The sequence below is a fragment of the Lepidothrix coronata genome, unplaced genomic scaffold, assembly GCF_001604755.1.
Source record: "Lepidothrix coronata isolate B3197 unplaced genomic scaffold, Lepidothrix_coronata-1.0 Scaffold19, whole genome shotgun sequence".
Lineage (NCBI taxonomy): Eukaryota > Metazoa > Chordata > Aves > Passeriformes > Pipridae > Lepidothrix > Lepidothrix coronata.
The window spans coordinates 1,433,999-1,451,805 of NW_016690199.1; the positions used below are offsets into that span (position 1 = coordinate 1,433,999).

The following is a 17,807-nucleotide window of genomic DNA, read 5'->3' on the forward strand; positions in this document are numbered from 1 at the left end:
ATAAACCTCCCCATTATCCAGCCATGGGACGCTCCACTTCAGTGTCTGGTCCTGTTAAGAGCAGAGTTTCTTATCTGCAAATTGATTTAAGTCACCAACCTCCCTCAGTGAATGGCTGGATTTGATGACCAGTCCCAAAATTCTCTGCCTGTTTGTTAAGAAAACCACTGTTGTCTCAACTGCACCAGCAGATTGAACCTTAACTATCAGCACCTATCAAGAACTGATCTGGCATCTTCACTCAAATATATCTCCAAGTCTCTAAAAGTAAAATACCACATTAATGGACTATTTTTACCACTGCCATACTGTATTAGTGAACTGTGGTAAAACACCATATTAATGAACGATTTTTTGTGTATAAAATTCAAACAAAGCAAAACAAAAGGCCAGTGTGACTGGAGTCACACAAGCCAAAAAACAGCCTCCAAGAGACTTTCCAGACTGTACTAACAAGGTCTGCTGACATGCAGTGCCCTTTGCTTTGCTTCGGGGGAAACCCTGAGTCACAGACAAGGTGTGACTTAAATGAAGTTGCAAATTGTTCAGAGTTCCCGAAACTTCCTCATTTTTTTCACCTGACACTTTGCATGAGGCAAAACTTTTGAGAAAAGATGCCGCACTGTAATTGGAAAATGAAGATTAAAGAAAACAAAAGACAAAAAGCTACTGGGGTAGAACTAACGATTCTGTGAGTGGTGTACTTAATGGATCCTGCATGCTGAAAGACTCAGATACAGAGCAAGACCTCTGAATAAGAAATGAAAGGGCTGAGAGATGCCTCTCTGCTTTAAGACCACATCCAGCCTACAAACAGCAGTTTGGAAAACAAATCTTAGGGGTTTCCCTTGTGTCTCTTTCCAAAGCTCAGTGTAACTTTTTTTTGTGAAGTCTTCATCCTTAAACTCTTTTTTTTTTACTATTGAAGACCTTGATATGCTTCAGTCTCCTGGAACGGGGAGTCAAAAGGAATTGCTTGAACAATGTGGATTCCTGAGCAATGCAATGGATACTGTATTTAATAAAGGGTAAAGAGCAACCTGTACACCTAATCTTACACCTTGCAAGGAGAAGGCTAGTGGGCAGGCAAGGGGAAAAATGAGGTACTGTGCCTACCATGTGTGAGATTATGCAACTGCACCTGAGTGTAAGGGAAAAACTAAACAGCAGGCCTTATGCACAGCTGACAAAAAAAAAGCTTTAAAAAGTTACCGCTGACGATCTGACTTGTAAGTGGCTGTCAGCTCGTCAAACATGGTGCTGTTCATTTCCATAAATGCCTTCAACACATTGTAGACTAAAGCCACAATAGCCCTGTGAGAAATTGAAAAAGAAGAAAGGAGTCCATTAGTTGCAGGTGAAATCAAACGTGAAATAAAAGTGTCTTCTCTTCCCGGCCTTTCTGTGACCAGTTCTGTTCTTGCAAGTATGATTATGTAAATTCTTCGATTTCAGTGAAACTGCTTTTGATTAACATATTTAAAGGTGAGAATCAGCTTTCCTGTCTCTACTGACTACTGAAATCGAGAAAGCCAAAACTCCAGGGTAAAAGGTAACAACAGAAAGCATTACATATAACTACAGACTCTTCCCTCATGCTGTGGAGCAGTTCTGAATGCAACTTCAGGGATTCAAATCATCAATGCTGGCAGAAGGAATAGAATTCAAACGCAAAATGAGAGTGATTCATATTTCCTTATGACTTTTCTATGAAGCTGAATGTTCACTGCCTCTATGCAAAATACAAGGCTGCATTTCAAGAGTGATTGTACTCATACATTTCATATTCATTTTCCCTTTCACAGTTCCTGATCCACTACTATGGCTGTCATATTCAGACCCAGAGCTGCTTAAGAAACAGCACTTCAGCCAGGAGGCAGTGAATCAACAGTACAAGTGCCAGGAACCTTTGGAGCTAATCCATACAGCAGACAAACTATGTGTCATTGCCCACATACCCCTGTCTCTCTTTCACTTCTTTCAATACACTTTTAATTTTGTTGCCTACGTGGCAAATTTTCTTATAAATATAAAAATTATTTAAATTATATTCTTTATTTTACGTGTATCTTTACCTGGCTTGTGTGTCAAAGAAACAAAATTCCTGTGGGTATGAACAACCTGCAAACTGGGATACTGCAGTATTCTCATTACCAAAAGCATCCCAGTGCACAGTATAAAGGTTTAGGCAGGAGCAGGGGCATGTTGGAGACTGGTAATGCCATGGAAAGTGTCTTTTTGTGACCAGTCTTAATTACAGAAGCTTTCCAGCAGCACTAGATTTGTCAGGTAAGCACACAAACTTGAGAGCTTGCCTAGGTACAGAGCAAAAAGACTAATGTGTGAAAAGATTAAATATTGTATAGTAAGGTCTTAAAACAACTGAGACCTGAATGTAGCACAAGCTCATTAAAAATACTGGGTTTACTACATGGTAACCATCTTGAGTTAGAAAAACTTTTCAACTCAAGTATGGAATACATGGCATCTAACTGTAATAGTATTTTTCATTAAAACACTTTCTACTAGGTCATTCAGTCTAAAATAAAAATGCCTAATTATCGGAATATCAATATGAAGTAACTGTTCAATTACTGTAACAGAGAACAGCTGTATTTAAATAAATTTAGGAAAAAACAACCCGAAAAGAATATTCTGATGTCTGTATGCTTCACAGATGTTTAAAAAATACCAGTTCCAGAGGTCTCCCAGAGGTATCAGTCCATGATACAGCCACAAAGCTTTATTAATGCCAAGTGATATTCCTCTAGACAATTTACAATCTGGCTTAAGAGTCAACCAGTTTATAAAAAACTGTGTAGGAGAAAAGCTCGATGAGCAACACTTTTTCTTCAATAACAATGTAACATCTAATTTCTCTTTTTTCCAGCTTGTGAGAAGGTCTATTTTTATCCTGTAAGGTAGAGATTTTTGTACACATACCAGTTAATTAAAAACACTCTGAGACAAGCTCAAGTACAGACTAATTTATATTGGCATTAACAGAGTTGCACTTGCTCAGACCAGCTTTGGGTCTGGATCTCTCCCATTCAGAAACAGTAAAATAAAGTGTAAAGACAAAAAACTTACGGATTCCAGTGTTCTTTAGAAATCCTATAAAGGCTGGAAAACATGATGGGAAGTATAACATTTGAGTTCTCCTCTATCAAACTCATGATGTACTCGTTATTCCAATAATACAGCGCTCTTTCAGCCACCTTTGAGACAAAGGAATAAATTATTAACAGGAATTCAGATACCTATAATTTTGAAATTTTCCAAAGGAAAAACAAATCACAGAAAAAATTCACAAAGACAAATTAACAGGAGTCATTAGTTTCGGAATTAAACAACTCCAATCAGTAGCATAACAAGCATTAATGGAATTAAGTTTCTATCCTATAATTCTGATCCCACAGCATCCACACTGTCTTTCCCCCTGAGCAATATGTTGCTGCTCACTGAAGACCAGGTGCAGACACTGCATTAATGCTGCAGCTGTGGAGGGGAAGGGAGAGCAGAGAGACTTCCCATCTCCCCTTTCCCTCAAAGTCAGGAAGGCTGCAGTCGGAAGGAAGACACTAGGGCTGGGATACCAGAGGAAGGAGACAGAGAAAGGCTCCACAGCTGGGCTGAACAAGGGAGGAGAAACCTTCTGTGTGGGGAAGGTAACAATGACAGTGATCACCTTGGGGAGGAGCTGGGGAGTAGGAGGGAGGATGCTGATCTAAATTATGCTAAAAATAAAGGCAGCCCAAGGAAGAGCTGAAAAGTCACATCTGCCTTTGTGCCCGGACAGGTCACCAGGCTTAATATGGAGACACCACAGGCCATGAACTCTACCTCCTCTTCATGTATGATTCCATCTAAATCCTATTCATTTCCCTTCTTCCCATTATGCAATGTGATGACAAATTTTCTGTCACCTCTAATCAGACATCTCCTGGTTACAGAGGGAAGTAAGTCGGAAAACAACAATAATGCACCAGAAATGGAGAGCAGATACATCCTACATGGTCTATATGGCAGGGACCTGTCACCCACAGTCAGAAGGGCTCTGCTTGGATGCAGCTTTTAGGCCTTATGTGGGGCTCAGAAAAGCAAGTTCTGGGCTGTAACCCCAGATACTTCTAACATGGAGCTCAGAACTAAACTTCTACTGCAACATATCCTCTTCCACAGAAGGCGAGTATTTAAAACCACATAACATAAAAAAATAATTACATTTGCAGGGGTGTTACATTTGAAACTGAGACTATATATTCCTGTACAAACAATAACCTCTACCACTGACCTGAAAATGAGGGCTAGAGACACACTTGGCAATTTGTTTAAACAACGGTTCCTGGATTTTGACAAATTGTGATGGTTCAATTACATCCAAGATTTCCTCCAGCTCTCCTAGGAACATGACCTAAAGACAAGGAAGAAAGCATTAAATATAAAACCTCTAAATCATCTCGATCAGCAAAATGCTGGTAACCCTCAAATTCAACTGCTTCAGGGAGAAATGGAAGCCTCACAAGCTCAGCAAGACCCTCTCCAACAATATGATCAGTTCTACCTTTAGCAGCTTCTGGATTCAGTCTCTTAAAAGAAGGACAAGTGTGTTCAAGTGCTGTCTTTTCAAATATAGGACTTGTCCTTTACAGTAAAATTAGCATGGAATACTGGTTCAATTCTCAAAACTTTGCCTCATACAAAGAATTTGACCAAAGCTTAAACTTTGCTAACTAAGGAGAGTCTCTTTATTTTGAATATTGCTTCTAAAAATAAGGTAGAATTATGGGTTTGCTTTTTCACAAAACCTCATTAGGGAAACTCAAATTTGCATCAAGAATTTGAAACAAAAAATGCAAAGGCCTAACTGCATCATTTACATGTATAGCAGATAAACACTAGACAGTAGAATATCTTTCATCCTCCCAGGAAAAATACTACCCTCACATACAAACAATTCCAAGTCTACCAGAGTTTTTCAACCTATCCCCAACTATGTTTATTTTCTCCTCTCTAAAAAAAAAATACCATAACAGTTCTCTTCAGAAGTACCAGTGCTAATTTTGTGAATAGAAACCATGGTTATCAAACTTTTCTCTTCATAGTTGAAATTGTCCAAAAAGGCAGAATCCAAGTAGAGAAAAATCATCTCCAAGAAAAAATACCAAGATTCACCACAGCACGTGCTCACTACCAGGAAATATTTAAAGATTCCCTGCTTATTATATTTTAGAGCAAAATAATTCTTTTATTTTATTATACTAGCACACCGCTTACCTCTTTCTGACTGCAGGTTTTTGGCCAGAATTTCATTAAACCTCTAATGACCTAAATTAGAAGGGGAAAAAAAGTCAGATTTTTTTATTTTTCTCTCAACAGGGAAAAACCATTTACGAGGCAAAAAAAAAAAAAAAAGTAGGAAAGAAATATTTACCGGTTCTGTGAGCGAGGGGTCTTTCTCCAGAAACTGTACTATGCAATACGCCAGCTGTGAAGAGGTAAGAATTAAGGAGAATTAAGTCAGAACATTTGTATAAAGAAACCACAAGGACCCAATTTTTAAAAAAAGAGACCCTCGAGGCAAGGTGCTATTCAGCTTTCTCAAACCGCATCCGACTGCAAACTGAGATGCACAGTTTGCACTGTGCAAGTGCTCTGAAAGCTCAGTTCGTAAGAAACAACGGGACACTTCACAAAAACAGCCAGAGAGACAAAGTAACACATACAATTAAAATCAGAGCAACTTGCAATTCTAAATACAGTCATACAACCAATGTTTTGAAACTTCTGTTACTCTCTCAAACTGTGTCTTTTTACACATTTTATACACCAGCAGAATCATGAGAACTCTTGAAAGATGAGCCAACACCTAAACCCTGGAATAACATATTTAGAAAGCACAGCTTTATCAGCATAAGAAATACTGCACTATCTGAAAGTCAGACAGAAAGGCAACAGGCAGCACTTATCAGAGGAAAAATAATGTTATGAAGGTATAAAAAGATGTCTGAGAGCATAAATGCAGTATTAAGAAATCTGTGAGGGAGAATGCTGAAGATCATGCAAAAACGTGGGTATTATTATTCAGAAAGTTGCCAGGGTGAAGAAGAGCCTTGACAGCACCAGACTAAGGAAACCCAAACATCCTCTTGGGAGAGAGAATAGGAAAGGCAAACTTGTGAGAATGAGAAAACAGCAGAAAAACCTACAGAGACTGCTTAACTACTAAGTAAAATCTCCAAACTATTACAGTTGTATGTTAACAATTTTAAGTACCTAATCAGAACAGAAGCAAGATACCTATCAGACAGAGCACATCAAATGAATTTTTTAAAAAAATCTATTGTATTTTTTCCACATTTCAGAACTTTCCCCCCACCTTTTATGTGCTACATAATTAAATTTCCAAAGCAAACCTAAAAAAATATAACTCTGAAGAGAAAATATTTTTATAATGTCTACCTGTGCATGGAAGAGTGATAAACTCCTGACAGTGTGTAAAGGGATCAGCACCTTCACCAGAAACTGTTTATGCTCTGCCTTCAGAGGTAAAGCAAAACCATTGATAATACTAGAAATCAGAAAAGAAATATTTGTTAGTGTCAATTATCAAAGAAAACAATATGGAGGTCCAAACAAGCACTTTCTAGATTAAAATATATTTAGCAGTAGGCACCTGTTTACGAATAGCAGGCTCATGCCATTTGTAAACAGGTGCTGACTTTGGTCCTGCTTTATATTAGCAGGGCACAAGATGTTTAGGTAGCAATTCAGCTCCAACTTAGGAATAATCACATAAACAGCTGAACAAACCTGTTGCCAAACAGATAAGACCTTGTCTATGTGGTCTGTAAATTCATGTAAGCAAGGTGGTCTTGAGTAATTAACCTACCAAAATTAGATTAACTCGAAACATTCACACTGCTAGTGTGCCTAAAAAAAAAAAAGTAATTCTACATCACGTAAGGGTGAAGTGCACAAAATGTAATGCACATACACATGTAAAAATCAATCCAACACTTGGCTGTAACTTGCATCTAGTTTATATTCTTGGCAAAAATGTGACAGAGGTTTGCATGTGGGCTTAAAGATGAGCATGTGCACACATCTGTTTTCAGAATCAGGGCTTATCATAACACTTTTTCCAAATCTGACACTATTCTGACGTGTCCAGAAGGGAAGTCTGAGACAGATAATAAATAAAGACTCGTTTACCTTCCTAAAATTTCCAACAGTTCAGCTACGCCATTGAAGTGTTCAGTTTCATAAACAAATCTAAAAAAAGAAAAGTTAAATATAAGCGATATATCAGTTTCCTAAAGTGTTCACGAGAGAAAAGTACCTTCTTCCACAACTTACCGTAGAAAAATATTATTAATCTGTTTTCGGATAAATGCTCTAAGACCCAGAAACTTGCCATAAATTCTGTGCAAGACTGTTTTTAGGTAGTCTCGTTCTCGAGGGTCTTCGCTGTCAAACAGCTCCAACAGCTGCGTTCAAAGGAAAAAGAGAACTCAAACAGGGGACATTTGACAAGTGTGACACACAGACTTCTATATAAAAGTAAATTCATGAAAGCACATGCATGCAAAATGTGACATCCGTGGTAGCCAAGGTGTAGATATACAGTACTAAAAGAATCTGTTGGAACCCCAGTACATCATCACAAAACTCAGACTAATAAATTTTTGATTAATTGGCTCCAAAATGCTGCTTTTCTTCCTTCCTTCTCCCCAAAATAAATACGTAAATTCTTAGATGCTGGAATACCTATAAATGAAGACAACCTGCCTTTTACCATCCACCCTTCCCTCACTCTGCAGAACTAAAAGATCCTCATTTGCTCTAATATTCTTGTTCTCACAACACTGTGTCAAGGTCACATTTTTCTAATTGCTTGTAATTTATATGATGAGCTCTTAAGCCTTCCTAGTGATTGCATGGCCTTCATGCTGTGGAAAGACTCAACAGGGAAGGTCTATGCCAGCACTGGGTCTGCTGTTACAGGATCTCCACCAATTGACACAAATCAAAGCGCTGGGGGAATTAATTAATTAATATTAATGTCAATGTCAATTAAAAAAACAAACCAAAACAACCAGCAAAACCAAAATAAAAAACCAACAGAACCACCCAACAACAGAAGACCCACATTTATTAAGTAGCTCTTAAATAAGATTTTAGAACAGCAAAATGATTATGTGAGACTCAGTCAAAAGAAAACATATTCCAGTGTCTTGTCTTGCACAAAATATATCCCAAAACACTGACACCTGAAGTTGTCTCTAAGAATTAAGACATGAAATGAGCAGCAGGAATAGCACCTGCAGATCTTTGTTTTATTCCCCTTGATGCTTATACCACAAAAGTATGAGCGTCCCTTAGCCACTTTCTTCATTTTTTGACCCCACAACACTGGCTATTCTGGCGGAAATTTGAAAAAAAAAAATGAGAAGGTAAACTTTACTTAAAAACAAAAAACCACCACCACCACCAAATAAAAACCACCACCATATAAAACAGGGAATTTTAGATAGTAATCATAAGCAACCAGTATCTTTCTTGCATGAAAAAGAAAGTAACTGTCAACCATCACCTGTCTTGCAAAAGAAACGAAGACAGTTTCCAAAGAGGTCTTACAAATGTATTAGATGCTGTCAGAAAATTATTACAGGAATGGCAGAAAGCAAAATTATCTGAGATTCACAAACAGATAAATTATAAATACCTATTACAAGTAGATCTGTCAGTGTATGTATGCTACATACATCTCTGCTAAATTGCTATATAACTTTGAGGAAGTGAGAAAGAAAAAAGGCAGAAAAATATGATTAAAAGTTATTAAGCTGTCTGGGATTTTTGACTTCTAACATGCAGGTCTAGGACTGATGCACGTACTCTTCTTCATTGTTTTGGATGTTTCTGCAGCTTGTAATGAGATCTCACTGTGTTTTCTTTGCAGTAAGAATCTGTGGTGGGGATTTCATGAGGAAACTATGAGGTTTGTCATCTGCCCTCCAGAGGTTATAAACACATTGCTTTGTTCAATTAGTTCTACAGTTAAATAAATAAATAGTCACCTCATCCTTCCCCAAATAGCACATTTCACCCTAAGACAGCAAACAGCTGGAAACACTTACGTGTTTCATCTTCTTAATGGATTGCAAAGTATTTGTATTTCCAGTTTCTTATACAGATCCTCTCTGGAAACACTGCTAAACTAAGGCTCAGCCTCTCATTTAAAAAAAAATAAATAAGACTGTTATTTTGCTCTGTCCAATTTGTTATCAGTTTTCAACAATAAAGTCTTATTTTTATGGACAAGCTGCAAGACTTCCATAATTTATGTGACTATTCTAAACATACAAAGAAAAGGGAAATAAATTTTCCAAAATAGCAACCTACATAACACAGAGACTCGTGGATATATTTGAATAGTATGTCTCTTAGCAACCACTGCCAACCATTTCAGACTGTATATAAGCAGGCTTGAGAACTGAACAGTTACACTGGTACATACAGCATTTTATTAAAACATACAGCTGAAAGCCAGAAACACGGACATATTTAAAAAACCAAAGGCAAAAATCAAGCCAACAAGAAAAAGCCTGGGAAGAAGTGCATTAAAATGTATCATTTTTTCATACAGTCATTCTTACTGCCAAGAAACACCTCAGTAAAGTTCATAAAATTAAAAAAAAAATTAATTTTGAGAGAAAGCTGATTTCAAAGACTGTTACACTTGTGTTGTCAGTGTCATGAAACACCAAACGTGCTTAATGAACCTTTAGTCTCAAATCACTTTCCCATGTAAATGATCTATGGTCACAGATTCTCAGGAGTTGCTCCAGACACACAACAAGAATAACAGAAAGTAGAAGGACAGCCCAGTTCCTACAGGCTAAACACAAACATTTACACACGTGGAAATATAACTCCTTGCTTATAATATATATGGCTCAATAGAACTTTTTATAGGAAAATGTGGATTTTAAATTGGCACACTGTACACAGCAATTTATAAATGTGCATCACCGAACCACGTGTCAAGAACGTGAATCCTCAGAATTCTTCTGACCTATTGCCACATCAGACATTTTCTGGTACAGAGTTTTTAAAATCTCATATTCCTCTGTTTCAGTAGATACCATTCTTTCATTTAGTAGACTTGATAAAGATTAGCGGGATTTAAAAATAAAAATAAAAAAATCATTGTTGTAGACCCATTCTCCTGTGCCAAACTGTGCCAGGATTGAATGTCTTGAAAGGGCATGAGTGGGATGTTGCCACTCATGACCAAGCTAAGCAGCACATAATAGGAGCATCTAAGAGTTATTTTCACCAGATTTTGAACATGTGCACATGTATTCATTCCAATGCAATCCTGCTATATCTAAAGAAATTAAAATCAGCCTGGAAAAACCTGTAGAGAGTGATTATCATGCATCTTCTTACATCTCCACCAGGTGCTGGATGATCAGATTGCTGCACCTCCCTGTTCAAATCAGTATTGAGGTGAACAAAAAGCAAACCACAAGAGGTTTGATCCAGATGAAGAATGCTCTTGTTTTTAGAAGATGGATACAATAAAACCATATATCCTACTGCTTTTGTAGGGTGAAAAAGGTCTTGTGGTACTAAGAAGGAAACTGAAGTCCCTTCTCTGAATCTTTGAGCATAAGGACAGAAACTGCTCTCTTAAGTACATTTTCCAGGTATTCTTCATACAAACAACAAACATGAACAGTAAAAACACAACTTGTATTTCCTGAGCACTATAGGGAAAAAACTAAAAGCTCCATGATAAGGGGTGAGAGAAAGGTCTTCAGAAATGCTGAGTATCACTCCTAATTTGTTTCTTATTCAAGTGTCAGCCTGCAAGGAAACTCTCTTTTCTAAGTAAGTAGGAATCCTTCTAAATTTCCTTGATTTCAAAAGCAAGCTATAGGCAGCATCAAACACGTAGTTCTTTCTGACTTTGTGGTTATACAAAAAATTCACCATGGGAACAGAAAACCCAAGACAGGCCTATCCCCAAGAGCCGAAGACAACAGTTGTATCTGTGGAGCATCCTGGCTTATACTAGAAAACAACCTCCTTCAACCACCTCTGTTCTGGTGTTTGTCAAGGCCTGGACAAAAACTTCTCAGCAGAGGGGACCAGCTACTGTAGTTCCAGTGAAGTAACAAAGCACATGAGAAATCAAGGAAGATTGAACACGTGTAAAATACCTGGGTAGCAGCTGAAAGTCATCTCTTCCCTTTAGCCACAGCAATGGCAAGCAAACTACAAAAATAAAGCTACCTCTTCTTTGCCCATGTTGTTTATTATTGATGCTGCTTCTCCTTCCACGCTTTTAATAGACCTCAAGCTTTATACAGCCTTTTGGTTTACTTCCTCCCCAAACACTACAGTCTCACTGTTTCAGTACCATGCTGGAAATAGCTTTGCTAATGAACTTCTGCCCCTTCCTGCAGAGAGACGGGAGAAATGTTCTCTGCTTCCAACAGAAACATGTTAACAATATTAAGACACATTAAAACTGGCATTTAAGTAGACTCTCTAGATAGCAGGACTTTGAGACTTGATGGTAAACCTTTCATTTTTCAATAGTCACTGTTTCAGCTCCCTCTTATAAGCAGCAAGTCCAATATTTTGACTGAGGTATCAAAACTGGATCCAAACCATCTATTTCATGCACCTATAGCAGCAGAGACTGACATATAAACACATACACGTATTTCCACCACCTCCATAGACTGAAAGCTTCCATTGTATATGCTGGTATAGCCTTTTTCTTTTGCAAATAAACTTACACTTTCGAATTCTAAACAACACCTTTTTAAAGGAATTTTCTTTCAAAAGCAACGTGAAGCCTCAAAGAAAACACATCAGCTTACCTGCAATACAAATTTCTGATCTATGTACTTTTTGGCAATGCTGGGCTGAAATTCTTGGCTTTCCAAAAATCGTATGAAAAACTCATATACAAGCTGCAAAAGAAAAAAAAAATGTGGTTAATTTATGACTTGATTAATCTTCATATTTTAGTATTTCCCTAAATTTTGTTAAAAAATTAAGCACTTATTTTTCCACAGAGCAAAGGTTTAAAAAATGAAAACTATTTTCCTCCTTTATCCAACTGCTACCTCTTAGTTAGAATTAATTACACGAGCTTTTTAAGCTGCTTTTGCTTATTTAACTCCAGTCAAAGACATTTCATGACCAAGAACAGGCACTGCCATCTTGTAATGCCTGTTATCATCTTGTAAAGCTTCCTTAAGTAATTGGAAAGCACATTTAAACTGCCCTCTGAACTGCTGAAGTCACGTCAAATACAGACATTACAATTCTGAAAGGGTTGGTGAAACAGTTGGAAATATTTAAATTAAATTAGAAACTGCTTAGAGTAGTGTTCTACTACAACTTGACACACAGAAGAAGAATACAAACCAGAATTTATTCAGAAGTTCCTAACTTACAGTCAAGATTAGCCTCGGGGTTGGAGAAAATCTGCTTATTTTCATGCAATTCCATCTCTACCTAAACTATTCAGTGGGACAGCAACAGACTTTTCATTTAGTGGAGAAAAAGAAGAGTATAAAAAACAGGCAACAAGGAAGTGAAGTGAAACAGAGACTGCTGTGGCCTCATAAGACAGCAACTCTGATCTGTCACTGATAATGAGCTACCAGCCAGCAAATCTCTTTGCTGAACCTTTTCATAAAGAGCAGCCATTGAAAACTTGCTCATTTCTGCCTTCAGTGAGTCTGAGTATCGATACTGGAAGGAGAAAGGAAGCTTAAAAATTACATTTTTAAACAGTTTTAAACTTTTCCATGACAACAATATGCTGCAAAACTGCTGCTGCTGCTACTTTATGTCAGTGTTCTCTGCCTTCTCCAAGGAAGCAATAGGAAATCAAAAAGGGGGAGAGAGGTTCAGAAATAAGACATGGAAAAAGTGACAGCTTACATAACTAACATTGAATCATCAGGAAATCAATTCCATCGACTCCTCACAAATACTTTGGTGAATTTCTTCCTGACAATGGCAAGTCATCGGGTGGATAAGAAATTCCATCATTTCCACGTAAGTAATGACTTTTAAAACTACAGCACTAGTGTCACTTAACACAAGGTAACAGACACGTATGCCTGTGCTGTTTCCAGGCAGGCAGAGCAGAGCTCTTCAGAGCTGCCTCAAAGCTTTTAAGATTCGTATTTTTTGTGAAATTTAAATATAAATGAGGGATGAACCTACATTTCCACAGACTCTAAATGAGAGAGCACAAAAGAGCGAAACAAACAGCTCACAGGCAAGGATTGTGCACGCAACTGTAAAATACAATCCTCGTTTCAGGCTGAGATCAATTGTGCTCACAGAAACTCCCAGGCTCCACAAACTGATGTTACTCAGTCAAACTTCTCAGTTTACTAGTACTGCAAGTCATTGTCCTGACTAACACACAAAGGATCTGCATCTGTGTTTTCAATAAAGGAAATTACTGCCTTAATATCAATGATGCTTTCTCCAAACTTAGTTTATGTTCCTGGTTCAAAATCATGGAATCACGGGATGGTTTGGGTTGGAAGGGACCTTAAATATCATCTCACTTCAACCACCTTCCATGGGTTGAAGACACCTTCCACTAGACCAGGTTGTTCCAAACCCCATCCAAACTGGCCCTGAACATCTCCAAGGATGGGGAATCCACAGCTTGCCGGGGCAGCCTGTGCCAGTGCATTCTGAGTGAGGAATTTCCTCCTAAAATGTAATCTAAATCTCTCCTCTTTTAGTACAAAAACCATTCCCCCTTGCACTATCTGCCTATGTAAAAAGTCACTATCCCTCCTTTTTATAAGTGCCCTTTCAGGTACAGGAAGGCCACAATGAGGTTTCTGCAGAGCCTTCTCTTCACCAGACTGAACAATCTCAGCTCCCTCAGCCTGTGTTTGTAGGACAGGTGCTCCAGCCCTCTGATCATCTTTGTGCCCTCCTCTGGACCCGCTCTAACAGGTCCACAACTTTCTTGTGTTGAGGGCCCCAGAACTGGACACACTGCTCCAGGTGGGGATCTCAAAATACCTTGTTTTGACAACTGAAACACAGAGGAAGGGATAACACTCAGCAGTGAGCACCCTGCTACAAATACCTCAAAACAAACCTTGACTGAAGGAAAGGAAGAAGGACTTAGGGATGTAGCTTATCATTCATTTTTCTGAGCAGCTGCCAAAATCTGTGCACTTTTGTATAAATATAATCTACCCTCAGTAAAGCAAAACTGCCAGCAGTATCATCCCCACGATGCTCTTGCTGAAGTTGTTGAAAAACCCTTGCACATCAGAGCAGTTTGGAAAACAAAATAATTTTTAAATCAGTGAAGGAAAACAGGACCACATCAACAGAATTTTTAAAGAAAGCTTTAACATTCTGCAAATATCAGAAAGCTCTCTCCCGTCTCTGTAGGTACTATATTATAGCCATGAAAAGGATTAGTAACTGTTAGTGTCTCACAGACTAACAGGGTCTGATTCAGAAGTTAAAAAAAAAAAAGCTGAGAAAATTATGAGATACATTAAGCAATGACAAGCATTTCCTCTGAGGTAAATAATCAAAAACCTGTAAATGCGGCCACGATGCCTCCAAGGTGGGCTCATCTTCTTCTGGATCAAATTCATTGCTGTCACTAGGTGGGAGAGTTCTGAAGATATTGCAAGATACCTGAAAAGTGAAAGAAAGACGGATGAGAACTGTTCTTCAAACAGGCATTAGATTTGAGGGCTGTGTATGTCTGTACCCACTCTAACAAAGTTCAGAACAGGGCTGAGGAATCTGTCCTTTTACAAACCTACCACCACAATCTTGGCTTTTCTTCTTTCCACTGATATCCCAGTGTTAGCTGGTCTGTCACCACACTCTAGGGGCCCACCAAGATGTGATTCCCAACTCTGCTGAGTACCAATGGGCTGTTTAGGAGTTGTGGGAAATACCATCAACGTGCATTTACAGGTGTTTTCATACAACACTTGGTTACTTTTCTTTGCAGAGAGAAAATATGAATGATTAAGGTCTCATCTGTCAGCACTTGTTAAGAGCTGCCAGTGCTACTCACACATTAAATGCCTGGACATCTCATGCCAAGTACAGTACTTGGTACTAAATGAAAGCAAATAATAGTATTTGCTCGACACTTAGCCTACATTTTATTTCATGGTTGGTTCGCTTTGCTTAATCTTATTTAGAGGTACTTTGGTGAGACTGCTTGGCTTTGTGAGGTTCATGCTATCAGCAAAGACTGAAGCAGAGTGCTTTCCTGGGTTAATTAGAGTGCTGAATGGAGCGTACAGCTTATTATGCAGCAAATCTGATAAACTGCAAACATGCTGTAGGGCCCTTCCTGCACTTGGAAGGTGATGATGTGCCTCCCTTGCACTCTGCTCCTGCGCATTTGACCCATCTCTAAGCTGGTTAATCAAACAGCTGGGAAAAGCAGCCTGTTATCTCCTAATCTATACATGACCCCTTCACAATAGTTCAGACAAACTAAGCTATTTAGAAAACAAAACTAGTATGCTCTTGAATGTCATTATTTATTTTTCCAGCCTTTTGCTCCTGCATATGCTTTAAAGTTAGTCTGTAAGGCATATTTTCAATACGTTGGCAATTTAGTAAGAAAAGGCACTTTAAAGTCAGTTTAAATACTGATAAAACCAGACTGAAATAGAGTGAAATATTAGAATTTGCAAGACAAACAGAGCAGATTCGGGTGCTGCATAAACAGAAAGATGAAACAGAAAAGTGCAGGACAGCACGTTAAGGATGTTCACTGAACTCAAGGGAAAGACAAAAGAAGAGTAGGAAAAGCAAACCAGTGAGCACAGAAAATAAAAGACGCCACGCTGGTTTGTGCTGGGACTTTTCCCTTCCGCCACAAGAGGGTGTGTGCCACTGCACTTACAGCACCACAGGCTTTCACAGAAGCCCCCACTCTGTATGTAAATCTCGTGTTTTCAAGCCGCATGGTTTTCAGCGTGAAGAGATACAGCACTTGCTGCAGCCCGAGCTGATGGATGCTGAACCCCACTTGCCCTGTATCCACACCTGCCAAGTGACTGCCACCAATCACTAGGAAAAGCTCCTTTTCTCCCTTCTCCATCCTCTTCCCCGACTCATTCACTTCTCTCAAGAGCCCCTCCATGAAAAGACATTTCTAGTCTCATGAGAGGTCAAATAACTATTCCAGGAATACACATGTTACAGTTTGTCTTTCTTCAAGGATTCCTGAGCTCGTCCTTCTGCTATCACTGATACAAAAGAGCAGGAAGAGCAGTCAGAATCAGCAAGACAGAACTGTTCCTCTGGTAGAGCACAGGGCAAAAGAGGGTAGACAGCTCAAAGGATTCCCAAGTAAAAAGGGGGAAATGTACCTTGGATCCAAGCATGTAGGATTCTACAATACTTACTCAAGCATATTTGGTTAATGCTTCACAGTCAAAAAAATCTCAGCTATCTCAGGATTTGGACCAAAGTAGGAAACTAAGAAAACCAAAGACAACTTTTTCTTTTCTGCTTTAAATTTCATTTGAAACAAGAAGTTTTTCTGCAAATGTAACCATACATTTATTATTGAAACTTGTACCAACAGATCACAGAAAACCTAAGTATTGATCAGCTGTTTTGTTTAGAACTGGGACAAATACTGAATTATGGCACAAGCAAAACCTGCAAGGAAAAGTACATACTTTCAGAATGAAAAGCCAAACAAAGACAAATTCTTATAAGACTTAATTTAAGTCAAACCAAGCCTCAAGCAGTTAGTGCCAGGGCCTTACCAGCATGCCAAAAGTATGAAGGGTTCAGCAACAATTAGTTAAGTGCCAGCACTGACACCTGGATCTTGAGCTTGGAACAAAACCAGTATGATTTCCAGAGTGCGCCTACTAAAAACCTCCAGTCTCAAGGCAATTCAAAAGCAGGTTTTTTGTATAAGAAAATTAACATGCAGGAGTAAAGGCAGTGACAGCTAGAATATGGTCTTAGTAGACACTTTGCTCTCTTTAATTTTCTCTTTTTGCATTAGAAGTAAGGATAAGCTACATGGAGCCAAAATGCAGATATTCTCCCGAGGAGAACAGAGAGAACAGGTTATCTTTAAGTGATTTCCCCAGGTTATCATAACTTTAAAAGATAATGTGTGCCATTACAGTTGCATTAATCACCACAACACAGCACGACAGCTCATTTACATGCAGTGTCAATTTATAGCATGCTTATCTAAATCAGTAGCCTCTGGGTGGTTAATGTTTATAAGCCTCTAAGGGAAAACCAAAGGCAACAAGTTCTTCCATGCATGAACTGCCCAGCTGTACGTTGGAGACTCTGACAGCCACCACACCAAGACGGGAATACGCTACATCGAATCTGGAAAGAATTTTTCTCAGATAGGCATAAGGTACCTATTTAGTATTTATCCCTGGGCCCAAGCAGCATGCCAAAATTCCTTCAGCTGGATAGCTGAATCATTTCTCTTCTGACCTCTCTTGGATCATCAAGCCAAAGGACATCCCTGCCAGCCTGCATATACAGTCCCTGATGATTCTTCTCCCATAGCCAACACAAATGAGTATGGATCAATACTGACTTCCATCTGCCACTGGATCAGGAACGTCTCCAAGCCCAGATGATATTTTTGTAAGGCAAACCAGAACTCCTAATTTTCTAGAAAGTTGTATCATGACAGATCTTCCCCTCTGTCCTCAAAAACATCTGCACGCCGTCCTCCATGACTGTTCCTTTCAGAAGCA

At 38.6% G+C, this 17,807-nt stretch overlaps 1 protein-coding gene across 7 annotated transcripts in view; it reads right to left on the reverse strand.

The window, feature by feature from the left end:
• PPP2R5E (protein phosphatase 2 regulatory subunit B'epsilon) overlaps positions 1 to 17,807 on the reverse strand; it is a 78,010-nt gene that overhangs the window by 3,708 nt on the left and 56,495 nt on the right. For 6 of the 7 annotated variants that reach the window (XM_017807548.1, XM_017807545.1, XM_017807549.1 and 3 more), the window contains 10 exons: positions 14,623 to 14,724; positions 11,901 to 11,993; positions 7,360 to 7,490; positions 7,216 to 7,275; positions 6,463 to 6,571; positions 5,435 to 5,488; positions 5,278 to 5,328; positions 4,295 to 4,414; positions 3,091 to 3,218; positions 1,213 to 1,314 (listed from right to left, as the gene is read on the reverse strand). In XM_017807548.1, coding sequence (XP_017663037.1) covers positions 1,213 to 1,314; positions 3,091 to 3,218; positions 4,295 to 4,414; positions 5,278 to 5,328; positions 5,435 to 5,488; positions 6,463 to 6,571; positions 7,216 to 7,275; positions 7,360 to 7,490; positions 11,901 to 11,993; positions 14,623 to 14,724 — 950 coding nt within the window. The remainder of the gene's footprint in view (positions 1 to 1,212; positions 1,315 to 3,090; positions 3,219 to 4,294; positions 4,415 to 5,277; positions 5,329 to 5,434; positions 5,489 to 6,462; positions 6,572 to 7,215; positions 7,276 to 7,359; positions 7,491 to 11,900; positions 11,994 to 14,622; positions 14,725 to 17,807) is intronic. The other variant, XM_017807550.1, reaches the window with a different exon arrangement.